We start from the raw sequence: 12,359 nt of genomic DNA, 5'->3' as shown, positions 1-12,359 counted from the left end.
GAAATGATAGGTTTGTTAGGTTGTGTAGTTTGTAAATTTAGAATAAAATAACGACTTAAGAACTTTTACAGAGAAAAACGAGTGTATAAAGACTGAAAACAAACAAACATACTTTTACAAAATAAAAACAATTAAAAAGACATAACGAAATTCCGCACCTGTGTTGCAGTTTCTTTCACGCAGCTTTTCATTTCATCACATGAAACACATCTTACTGCTTCATTGTTTCGTTCCGTTTTACAATAAAATTTATTCGATCTTTATCCTTCTCTTTTGTTTTTTTGCCCACAGCGTTCCCAAAAGGGACACCGGAACCTAGCGAAAGTTACGAATTAAAATACGCCGAATGCGAAAGTTACAAATGCACTGAACTCGCGCTTGGGATTCTCCCTTACCAAACCACTGTAATGTGGGTGTGTTTGTGTGTGGCAATCACGTAATACTTAAATGGTAAGTTTGTGTGAAGCGAAACCGAAACTAGCTATGTACAAATTCAACCATTCGCTGGAAAACGCCTTACGAAACCGCCTGCCGCTTATTACTTAAGAACACTTACACGGGATACAACAGTACTAAAGAATAAGGAATGTGTTATACGAAGCATGCTGGAGTTGCTTAACAGAAACAAACAAACAAAAAAACACAATAATCATAAAACAAGCAGACGATGAATGGGGGGTAAGTGTGTGTGTATAAAACATTAAAGACGAATAGATACTAATCTTAATAAGGAATGTTAAAAAAGGAGGGAAAACACGGGACTGAGTGGCTTGATTGGCTGGATTGCCCTGCCTATCTCGCACTACCACCCGGTCCGTGCCTCCCCTCGAAGTACGGATAATATTTGCACAGTTTGGCCCAAAGTAAATGCTAACTGCAACGATCTGTCCAGAAGATCCAAGAAGATCGAGGAAGATGAAGAAGTGCAAGCGCATAGAAAAAAAAAACCCGAGCGAGCTATGGTTTAACATCGCTTGGCAACTAGGAAACTAACAGTACAGCTACACTAAAGTAAACTACTTAACCTAATAAAAAGGCTTAGCTTTAAACACCACACGTGGGGACAACGACAACAACAACACGTACACAACACAAAAAATGAGCTAATGAACGATGATGATGATGATGATTGGTCACGGTGATGAAAAACTAAACACGGCGTTTGGACGGATACACTGACACGACAACACGAGGATGCATCGATATGTACAGATGAGAACACGCGTAGTACGTAACACATACACTTAGAAGCTAGCTGCTACTACCTAACACTAACACGAAACCTTACATACTAAGGTAGAACACACAAACGGGTTACGAGGTTCATCGCATAGTGAACCCTCTTTTCACACCGATTTGTGTTTGTTTTGTGCGTCAAAAGACATTATCGGCTACGAAGGGATGTACTTCTATTGTTACTACTATTACTACTACTCCCCTTCACTTTAAACTCCAAAGGCACTTTGTGCCAGTCGGTTTCGTTAAACGCTTTGTTGGGACGTAGGGGAGCGGGGGATAACACAATCTATTGTAGATCTTTAACATCCCACATTACTTTTGCTAAAACTTACTTACTCAGCTCTACTAGTACGATTGCCCGAAACTGATTAATATACTTAAACTACTTAAACAACGGGTTTTGCGGCGCTAAACCGAAGACGCATGACGCACACCCACTTACAGGACAGAGTTGCTCTTGCAAACGCAACTCCCTGAAGGATGCGGTGCGCCTCTTCTCGGTGCGCCGCATTCTGTTAAAACCATAATGTGATGGGGCTGTGTAGCAGTACTTATAAAAGTCAGGTTCCATGTTGTACTCAACAAAAACTTGACGTTTGTGTGAGTGGAAGTGACAAAAAATGGGGGAAACAAAACAAAAAAAGGTTAAAATCAAAACATAAAATACTCTCTTACACACTAAACCGCCGTCTGGGGAATTCCCTCGATCAGGTTTGTTCGGCTGGCATTGTTGCTCTTCATACCTCCGCCACGGCTCGATGGAACGGGCGTGATTTGCTGCGATCGTCCCAACACACTGCCAGCCATGGTCGAGGTTTCACTCATCGGTGACGTTGCACCGCCAAGATCACGCTGCGAGCGGGCCAACTCTGCCTGGGACATCTGGTTCGCCAGCAGGTTCTTCGAGTCGGAGCGCGCGAACTTGCCATTGCGCTGGATCGTATCGGACGGTACCGTATCCGAACCGGCGTACTTGATGTTCCGATCGAAGTTGGACTCCTTCGACAGTGGTGGCGGTGAGATGGAGGACGATTCCTTCATCGAGATGGCACTGCGTAGCGAACTTTGGCTGCCGGTAAGTCCACTCTTCCCCGTTACCTGCGTCATGCCGAGACTGCTCGGCGACCGGATGGAACCGCCGCCGCCGTCCGGTGGCATCTTGCTGTACTTGGACGGGGAGTCCCGGTACTCGTAGATGTTGCCGGACTGACCGCGCAGTGGTTGCGCTTGGAGCATGTTGTTCTCCATCACCGTGTCCCGCTCGGACTCGGGATTGTCCATGCCGAAGACGGCTTCGTCGTAGAGGCGATCAGATTCTCTGCAAAGATCAGTAGAATAGATGTGTTAATGGAGATCCTAACAGAAGTTGTCGGACTGCCGCCGAACTTACCGTTTTGCGCTGCGCCACATCATACAGCATATTACGACGAGCACCATCAGTATGAGACAGGCCGCTGCCAGGCTCCAGAACGCAATCTGCAATGGTTCCTTCGGCTCCCACCAGAACTCCGTCGTTGGTGGATAGGTAGGTATCAGCACACCGACCACTGTTGGTAAATACTGAAGGAAAGAATAACAAACATCTCATTATAGATCTCATTCTAGGTAGCTCCCCAGACATCGCATCATCACACTTACCTCCATCCAGAAGGCACTCTCCGTCTGCCGGTAGTTCATCATGATCGTCGAGTTGTAGGTCGTGTTTAGGTTGAGATACTTCAGCTCGCCATTGCGCGCCTTCTCAAAGTACAAACCAAGCACCTGCGTTGGCGTTGGATTACCATGCCGCGCAAAGTCCGAGTACGTCTTCATGAAGAAGTGGCTCATGTTGCGATCGTTGTCCGTCCACATCAACCGATCGAAGCGCTCGCGTCTCGGGAAGAACTCCACATCCATGAACGGTGCACCGGCGAGCAGGTAATGCTCGATGTCGTGCGGGACCTTACACCACTCTGCCAACTTCAGACCCTCGATCGTGGTGTTCATCACGTAGCTGTACACCGGAACGTTCTGTTCGACGAGCAGCTTGATCAGCTTGTCCGTCGGTGCCCGATACAGGAAGTCCGAAAGGAGCTGTAGGATTATAATGATGTGTCATTAGAGAAGGTGAACCTTCCGCGCAATCCGCCCCCTGCTACTCACATTAATGTATTGCTCCCTGATGAAGGTGGTGTTCTTCGGATCCGGCCAGTACGTGTACATGTACTTGATCGCCTCGTACGTCCCGTTCAAATTCAGCGTGTAATTGTACCTCAGCACCAGCTCGCGCACCTTCTGATCGAAGAACCGCTCGTCGACCTCAAAGTACGGCGCCAGCGACTTGTTCCCCGTAATCACAAACGCCGCCTCCTGCAGCGTCACACCGCTCATGTAATGCAGCCCCCGGTTAAAATGCCTCCGCCGGATCAAACTTTCCGGTGTTTCCGCCAGAAAGTGCCAATCGCGCTCGCTCCATCCCTCGTACCAGCTATCCCCCGGGAAGGTGAAATTGTTCTCCAACACCGGACCCCACGGGAACAGCCCAACGTGGGGCGGGAACTCCGCATTGCCTAGCTCGTACGAACTGCGCCCGTTGCGCATACAGTTCACCATCTTCCAGGACGTCTCGATCGAGCAGCCCACGTTCTGGGCAAACACGCGGCTCGTATTCTGTGCCCGCCACTTGTCCACGATCAGCGCCCAGTCGGCCAGGGCCGAACCGGACTGCCCGATGACGCGCGTCACAATGTCCTTCGTTTGCGGTGCTACCATCAACAGTCCGGCGGAGGCACCACCGGCCCCAGGGCCGAACAGTGTGATCGAGTTACGGTCACCGTTGAACGATTCAATGTTTTCGTACACCCACCGGACGGCCATAATCTGGTCGAGGATGCCATAGTTGCCCGGAGAGTTTTCGTCCCCGGTTGAGAGGAACCCGAGCGCTCCGAGGCGGTAGTTGAAGGTGACGACCACCACATCGTAGAACGCGGCCAGCATATGCCCCGGGAAGGTGTTGGAAGCACCGCGCACAAACTCACCACCGTGGATGTAGATCATGACGGGGTAGCGTTGAGCGACTCCTGCTTGTGTCTGTAAGTATTGTTTGCGTTATGAAGAAGTTCCCTCAGACAAGACATTCCCATAGAGCAACTTACATTACGCGAAAAGATGTTTAGGTACAGACAGTCTTCATCCATATCGCGGATCCCTTTCGTAGCGCCTGTATATTGCACTGGCTGCGGACAGGCTGGTCCATAATCGACCGCCTGCACCAGCTGCCAGCCCCGATGTTGACGCGGTGGCTTAAACCGTCCCTCGTGGGTCGGTGGCAGTGCGTACGGGATGCCCAGAAAGGTGGAACACTTGCCCATGATGCGATCGACGTTGCTGTGCCATGGGCGGTACAGGTTCTTCGGGTCCGGATTGTCGTACAGATAGACCATGAAGCCCTGCACCTGACCGTAGTTGGTCGTCACGAACACGTCCCGTTCGAGCTGCATCGAATCGCGGCGCAGCTTACCCTGAAGATCTTCCCGCCAACCGCCGAGCACACCGGGGAACGGTGTCTGGGCGAGCGTTGGATTGGTCTGTAGAGAGAGAGAGAGAAAGAGAGAGAGAGAGAGAAGAGAGAAAAAAGAGTTAAATTATAGATAAATTAAAAGAATAATGGAAAGCAAATATAAGGAAACAAGAACACAAATTCAAGAAAATGCCTGGAAGTTAAGAATAGCATCGAAGTCCATCTAGGGCATCGGCAAGATCACAGCAACGGAAATCCGCTCTCACACACATGGTGGCACCAATTTTGCTTTCAAAGATGCATCCCCGAGAACATTTAATCGTTTGCAGATACTTAGTGTGCGAGGAATGCAAACCTCAACGATCAACGATCAAGAGATCGTAACGTGTCGATAATTACGGCCGAACGGATAGAGGACGGCGGCGGTGTCTAACGACTTCACAACGAGACTCATTTATAAAGCAAAGAACAAGGTTACTACACCCCCCGTAACACCCTACAAGGGGCAGACGTTTGAAAGGGAAAATCACCACCCTGATCTCAGTTAACTTGGTTCATTATTCATGTGCAATGTAATCCCCACACTGATGCAGAAAAAGAGTGCATCCATGTGTGGGGCGGGCGTCCGTTTCCGTCCGTCCCACCGAACCAGTGAACAGGCTAGCAGCGGTGGTGAATGTTTTCTCTTTCATTCATCATTGTTTTGATGTTGATGCTAGCTAGCCACCTCAATCAAAGCCCACAGCATGGGTGTTCGCACGATCGTGCGGCAGGGAGGGGTGGTGGGGAGTATAATCTGGGTCAGCTGGGTGGTGTTGCATTACCTCAGCGTGGAAAGCGAAACAAAACCGATCGTTGTTATGATAGCGCGGCGGTTGTGAGGAAGTGATTCACTGCAGAAAAGGTGGACACAGCATGTGTGTTTCATTAACTTTGAAGATAATTCTTTGACAAGTGTTTTCAATTCAGTATGTAAAATGAGCTTCTTGAAGAAAGGGGTTTTTGAAGGGTTCTTACCGGATCATACTTGAAGCGATCGTCTCCTAGGCCGGTGTTGCTCGGGTACTGCCCCGGAAGGCTCTGTCCCGGGTACTGTTGACCGTATCCGTTTGGTTGATAGTATCCATACCTTCGGTTGTTGAATGTGTATGTTCTGTATGGGGGAAAGAAACGAAAGATTGAATTTAGAAAGTGATTCATTAAGATGTCTTCAGTGGACAAACGTTACAGGGTTTCCCACGATTTATTGGTTGGTTGCTATCAATTTTTGGTGGGTTCCCATATTTTTTTGGTGCGTTCCCACGATATTTTGGCCGTTTCCCAGAATTTTTTGGTCCAATTGTATTGATATCCAATCGAAAAATACCAATAAATTATGGGAACGAACCAAAAATCTATGGGAAACGATCAAAAATTGATGGGAACCTAACAAAAAATCATTGGAATTGATAAATAAATCGTGGGAAACCCTGTATTGTCTAGCTGGTTCTAGTGAAATCCATTAAACTGATTGCGATTTAAATTGGGAGTACAAATTTGCCAATTCACATGCTCCTCTTGACTCAGCCCAATGACTCATATCCTATTTAAATAGTTTACTTGTAACTTCCACTCTGCGCGAACTCTCCGCACTGCAACACTGACTAATGGTTCGTTTTTATCATCCAAACTTCTAAACTAATTCCCAGCACGAACGTGACTCTTCACCGAAGCTAAACTGTCTAAAGTAACTAACTCCACACTATCACATTATCGTTCCAGACAGTTGGCACGCAATCACGCGAACTAAGCACGTAAAACACCAGCACCAGCACCACCACTTACCGATACTCTGGATCGCCCGGGTTGGGAATTTTGTAGTTAAAGTCACCTTCCCGCGAGTACCATCGGGGATCACGCGTCGTGTAGTACTGGCCGTCGCACACACCGACCAACGACGCGAGCCCGACGATCACCACCAGCAGGAGGAGCGATGCATGATGATGATGCTCCCGGGACAGCGTCATCGGGACTCATCGACGGTTGCCGCTGGTTGGCACGTTTTCTACTCCTCCGTAAACTCGGTTCGCACTGTTTCACTCTCACACACAGCTATCTCTCTCTTCCACACACAGTTTGTTTTGCTTCTGCCCGATTGGAGGAGGTTCGTCACCTGTCGACGGCCGTCGTCACCGCGGCGAGACACGAACCTCAATTAGGCAGTCGGAGTACTTACGGGCGCTACGTCATCAGTTGTAATCGGTACGTCTCATCATCGAGCTGGAATATTATGTCACAAAGAGAGCACCCGTAAAACAAAGACACGAATTCCCAATGGCTGTCTGGCAAAAACGGGTAATGTTTACACCCTTTTTTTTGTTAATCACTTCTGTCTCACTGTGTTTACTGTTTTAGGGTACGATCGGTGCGGCGCACTCCACTGTGGAATTTGAAAGAAGAAAAGAATTGTATGAGTAACCAACTATGCCGATGCCCTTACACCAATTGCACTGTGTCTCAGTACGATCGATTCTACGATCAAGCACCACGCCACACGCCCTAATTGAGGTCTTTGAGCGCTCATGTGGATGTGTCACTGTTTGTGGATATAACGGGGCCATGAAGGGTAAGGTAAGGTTAGGTTTAAATGAAATTAGAGACGATTGCTGAGCTGACTCAACACCAAACTGCCGCGCGCCGTCTTTTGCCGGTTTAACGATGACGATTTATTAATTGGGTCGTGACATCGTGTCCGCTGGTGGGTGCTCGTGGGGCGGAGACTGTTGGGAAATTCTCCCGAGAAGTGACTCTGTAAACTCAGTTAATTTAATTGATCCCAACCATTTGCTAAGGTTAGCGTCGGGAATTGCAGCTGACCGACCGGGCGGACAAGCCATTGCGTGTTAAACTGTGCTGGTCATTTCTGTTATTCATTCAGAAAATGTGTTTCGAAGCGCTAATTATACACTCTTTTTGGTTGAAAAAAGTTAAAAAAATGCGGAATTAGAGAAAGATGAAGACGCTTCTCAGGTTGGCATTCCAAATTCAATCCGATCGGGGTGACGGGATCTTCGTTTTCTCGATCTTCCCACAGCATTAATCCCACCCCGAAAGGTTCACCTGAAAGGTACGAATGATTTTCCCAACGTTACGTGCTCGCTTTTTCTCACACATTTCTGTGGGGAGAAGGCATTACGGTACGGGGCAATGGTTTGTGATTCACATCTGGATGATAATACGATCAACCTGGTCTGTCCGGATTAGTTTGCGGTTTTTGATTGGTGGTTGGTGAGCTAGCTGGACCGTAAATTGGTTTAAATCTGTTCATCTATTCCACGCTGTGGGATTGTTCAAGCTCATTCCTCTGGAGAAGATTCAATTTCAACCTTTTCATGGTGAGATGCACACTGACCGCTCTCAACAGCGCTGAACGTGAGCCACACAATAATCCACATTAATCAAATAATCGACAAAAACTACCCTTCAATTCCTTCACACCAAAGCGTAGCATAAAACGGGTCAAGTGTAAGCTACATTACTGCATGAATCAGCTCCATCCAGCCTTACTTAGCCCTGTCGCACTGTCACACAAAATTTCGTAAATCGATATCAAACTGATAACAAGGGGGGGAATCAGGTTCCTGCAAAGATAAGAAGGTACTTCGTAACCTTCACACGAGGTACTGAATTCTTAACGTGGATGATAAAAGGTTCGCTGTTCAGTGGTGTGTAAGGTGGCACTTTTGTCCCACGGCTAGTCAGACGGGGTAGCATGATAAGCGGTCAGCGGATGGCCCTTTACCGTAGGTTTGTGTTTGAGCAAGCAATTTGAGGCATTTTTTGTTGTTCGTGTGCTTGGAGGCTCTTCAATACGAAACGGTGTTATTATTTCGTGTACCACATGGCCAATGAAATGGTGTGTTGCATTGCATTGCGTACGACACCGGAGCACCGATTGGTGTCATGCTTTTCGGTGGCAGAACGCTGGCCGAAATGGGGACAAACCTCCCGGGGGACAGTAAATATTTGGTGAGGAAGTGGTTGTGGTTGTTCGGTGTGTGGAGTAAATGTTTGCAAAAAAAAGCCAAGCATTAATGTTTGCGAATGATGGTGACGGTCAGTGGCACTTCCGCTTTTCACGCTGGATGCTTGTTCTGTTATTATTATACATGCAAAAAAAAGGGAAAACAATGTTGGCGCATTTATTGTTGAAACAGGCCAGTGTCAGATTCGACGAAGAAAAAGAGAAATAAATAACTCGTTAACTGAGTTTAATGCTTTCCTGTGTAGTTCATAGACTCTGTCATGTTAATAATGACGATAGCAATACATTTGATTGAAATCTCTTAGCGTCCTCTATACGCTATAGGAATCTTATTGGAATGGTTTAAAAGAAAGAAATTCTAAGTAGAAAACTACAACACAATGGATTCCACCGTAAAACCACCCTTAAAATCATGCAGGAACCATATGTCTCGTCACACATACCACACCTTTTTTTTCTTCTGCGGTGCAACTCATCGATTCATTAGCGTGAAAGCTTTCCAATTGCTTTTCTAGCCCTTGCTCGCCCTGACTTTAAACACGGGATGGGTGTGAAAGGGACAAGACCCCGTTTGCTGGACAGAAAGAATAACATAAAAAAAAACCCGTACAGAGCCAAAATGCGATCCATTTTAGGGTGCGAAGAAGGAAAAAAACAACAACAACGTACAAATTGAACTGGCAAATAACAACTGGCACCAGCAACCGGTGTAGGAACGGTAATGTTTTTGATGCCCAACATGAGCAGCATATAAGTTTAGCTTTAGCGAACATTAGAAAACCTGAGAAGGTCTAACAGGAAGAAAGACGTGCACTTAGTTCTTTCTGAAAATTGAGAAGTAGATGAAAAAGAGAATAGAAAGCATAAGGAAATAAAAAAAGAACAGAGAACGCCAAAAAGCCAAAAGTGAGGGTGAAAATTAAACACAGAACATGAGAAAAAGAAGCAGAAAAATACGCGCAAATGAATGGTCCAAAAAGGTACAGCGCACCGGTAAAAAGCGGTATGAAAGAAGGGGGATGAAATAATATGCTACAGTGAGTAAAAAAAAGCACACAGTACGCAACACACACACACACACCCGCTTCAACAAGAGGCCGGTTGTTAGATCAGTGTTACCCAAAAAAACGTATGTTTATCTTGTCTGTCCGATCCTCAGGCACAGTGGCGTGTAACGGACGCAAACGCTCGGGCGTACCTGCGTTGGCGTTGGTTGCGATCAAGCAAAGAAGATGAAGAGGAAACAGTAACATAATGTAAGCTACTCATTTTCTGTTGTTCTTCTTTACTTGTCTAAAGACCCTGGCGTACCGGCTCGATAAACATAAAAAGAAGAATGCACACAACAAACGGTAGAAAGAACCACCGAAAGAGAGCATAAAGCAGGTTCTTTCTGCTGGTGTGTGTGTGTGTGTGTAGCTATGCTACCTTTTCCCCCCGACGTCTACTTCGATCAGCAATGGTTGAATGATTTTCATCGCGATCTTTGCATTTGTATGGCTCTTCCTCCTCTCCCTTTTTCCCCCATTATTTTCCGGAATTGACTTCTTGACCGCAAAAGCGTTTGTCCGCGCGTGTGGGGTGTTGTGCACCATACACACACACACACACAAAGACATAGAAATAAGGGTGAATCTAAGTCGTAGTGAAGGTGTGGCAGAGTGGTGGTAGAGGGTGGTTAGGAGAGCATTAAAAGTCCCAAGATCTGGTCAAACAGGTTTTTTTGTGTAAGTCGATCGTAACGTATTCGGTGTGTGTGTGTGAGAGAGACTTCTGTGAGGTAGTATTAGTTACACGGGGTGTGTGATCGTGGAGTTCCATACGTGGGGGGAAAGGGTGACTTCCAGCGTCCTCCTCTCGTTGCAAACGCTTCCCTTTTTTCAATGCAGAGAGCGCTACGGGGACGGATTTAGCTAAACTTCAACGCTGGTATAGAAGAGGAAAGTTGCCCCTGCCTCACTTGTTTGGACGATGGAGAAATTGGTGCGTTGTTTGATGCGTGACGTAACTGTTCAACTGTTGTGTGTGTCTCCCAGTTTGGCGTACAATCACACAATCTAGTAGGTGCACAGCCCCCTTTCAAAACAACACCTTCTTCCGTTTGTACCTTTGGCGTTACCATGGAAATGGTTTGTGGTTGCATTTTTCACCTCTCTGTGGCATCGCACATCCAGCGACGGAGATTGCGATCACTTCATGGGTTACACTCGTCACACACATACATATACAAACGCAAACGCGCACTAACCGTGACAGACAAGCGTTTTCAGCGGAATGGCTTTTCTGTGCATAGATTAGGAAAGGGCTAGTGAACGATATTATTGTGCTGGAACAATGAACTTTACGCACGGACGGAGGGAATTGTTGTGTCACGGCGGGAGTTTTCTTTTGGGGCGGGGAACACTCACACTGTGATGCAGAGGGTGCATAAGGGTGTACACACTTTACTGATTGTAACTACACGCCACGACTACTACAGCCACAAACCAGCAGAATGATTCACCTGTGAACACCCTTTTCCCGTTTCCCTGTCACACACAAACACAATATGGCGATTTTTTTTTGTGGAGCAAAACGATCGATTTTCCACTGAACCCATTGCGAATCGCCGTTTATCTCATCTCTCTGTTGTTATCTCACGCAAGTGCGCTGTTATCACTTTCGATAGGGGTCGGTGGTTCGTCGTCGTCGTCTGGCGTTAGCACTTGGGGCGCGTCGTACCTTCGCACACCTCAAACGCATAAAATACATTTAAACAGCACACACACACACTCACACAACAGAGACAAAGCGAAACAACCCCCTTCTCCCCCCAAAAGGTCTTAACGGGTTTGTGTGTGTGTGTGTGTGCGATCGTGTGATGGTAGTGGAGGGCTGTTTGTTACTTGTTTTTCTCCACCTTTTGGCCCCCATGATGAGCCCGCCATGATGAACATCAACTAGCTAAACCCTTCCTTCATTGAACATTAATTTCACTCTTGTTTTTTGTGTTTTTCATTAAGTTTTACTATTCAACTCTCACTTACACGCCGTTGTAATCTACCTCCCCACCATACCCCTACTTTTGTGGCAATCATTTCACAATCTCTTAGTCACTTCTCTTCAGTTCACTTAATCCCACACACACACATCTTTCTGAAACATTATTAAACCCCATTTTTTCAAATGTTATCACACACCTTGCGAACATTTCTACGTAACTTTACCTCTCGCACAACAAGCGCGCGTGACAAACGGGCGGGTCTCCGACAGAAACTGCAGCGCCCTTTGCGCGAACCAAAGGCGACGTGCTCACTCCTACACTATTGTTTGTACAATGTGCGTGCGTGAAACGGACCGCGACCCGCAACACTTGCTCGACACGAAGTCAGCTTCGGACAGGCTGCGAAGTGCCCGAAGTTAGCGGGCGCCCGCACACACACACGCGATCCAAGCAAGCTGCACAGGTTGGAAAGGGAAAGGCCTATACGCAGCAGCACCCTTGCGTTCGGCGGTGTGCGTACACTCTTTTGCACAACAACAGGGTGCAAAAATAGTGTGCGCAAAGCCGGGAGGGAAATAGAACATTCAGTAACTGCAAGAGTATTTAATTAAGAA

General features: G+C 47.0%; 1 protein-coding gene across 3 annotated transcripts; it reads right to left on the bottom strand.

Moving 5' to 3' along the window:
• Positions 1-218: 218 nt before the first annotated feature.
• On the bottom strand, positions 219-12,097 carry LOC120901569 (acetylcholinesterase). Of its 3 annotated transcripts, none has more exons than XM_040309609.1 (8): positions 11,969-12,097; positions 6,563-7,157; positions 5,756-5,891; positions 4,374-4,805; positions 3,382-4,308; positions 2,878-3,312; positions 2,630-2,799; positions 219-2,557 (listed from the first exon to the last, which is right to left on the bottom strand). In XM_040309609.1, the coding sequence occupies exons 2-8, from the start codon at positions 6,742-6,744 to the stop codon at positions 1,918-1,920; spliced, it is 2,922 nt and encodes a 973-aa protein (XP_040165543.1). In that variant the 5' UTR covers positions 6,745-7,157; positions 11,969-12,097; the 3' UTR covers positions 219-1,917. The 3 variants fall into 3 exon arrangements, with proteins under 3 accessions (XP_040165543.1, XP_040165544.1, XP_040165545.1); XM_040309610.1 differs by having other exon boundaries at positions 11,942-12,088; XM_040309611.1 differs by lacking the exon at positions 11,969-12,097 and adding an exon at positions 10,870-11,126.
• Positions 12,098-12,359: the final 262 nt, after the last annotated feature.

This window comes from Anopheles arabiensis, chromosome 3 (genome assembly GCF_016920715.1).
Source record: "Anopheles arabiensis isolate DONGOLA chromosome 3, AaraD3, whole genome shotgun sequence".
NCBI lineage: Eukaryota > Metazoa > Arthropoda > Insecta > Diptera > Culicidae > Anopheles > Anopheles arabiensis.
Note: the sequence above shows the minus strand (reverse complement) of the source record. Positions and strands in the feature narration are given on the sequence as shown.

Bases quoted from the DNA above. Each gene is read 5' to 3' on its own strand.
- LOC120901569 (XM_040309609.1), bottom strand. From the start codon at position 6,744: ATGACGCTGTCCCGGGAGCATCATCATCATGCATCGCTCCTCCTGCTG. The intron at 5,892-6,562 runs GTAAGTGGTGGT...TCCCCCATACAG, and splicing joins CCGGGCGATCCAGAGTATCG to AACATACACATTCAACAACC. The intron at 3,313-3,381 runs GTGAGTAGCAGG...ATAATCCTACAG, and splicing joins TCAGGGAGCAATACATTAAT to CTCCTTTCGGACTTCCTGTA.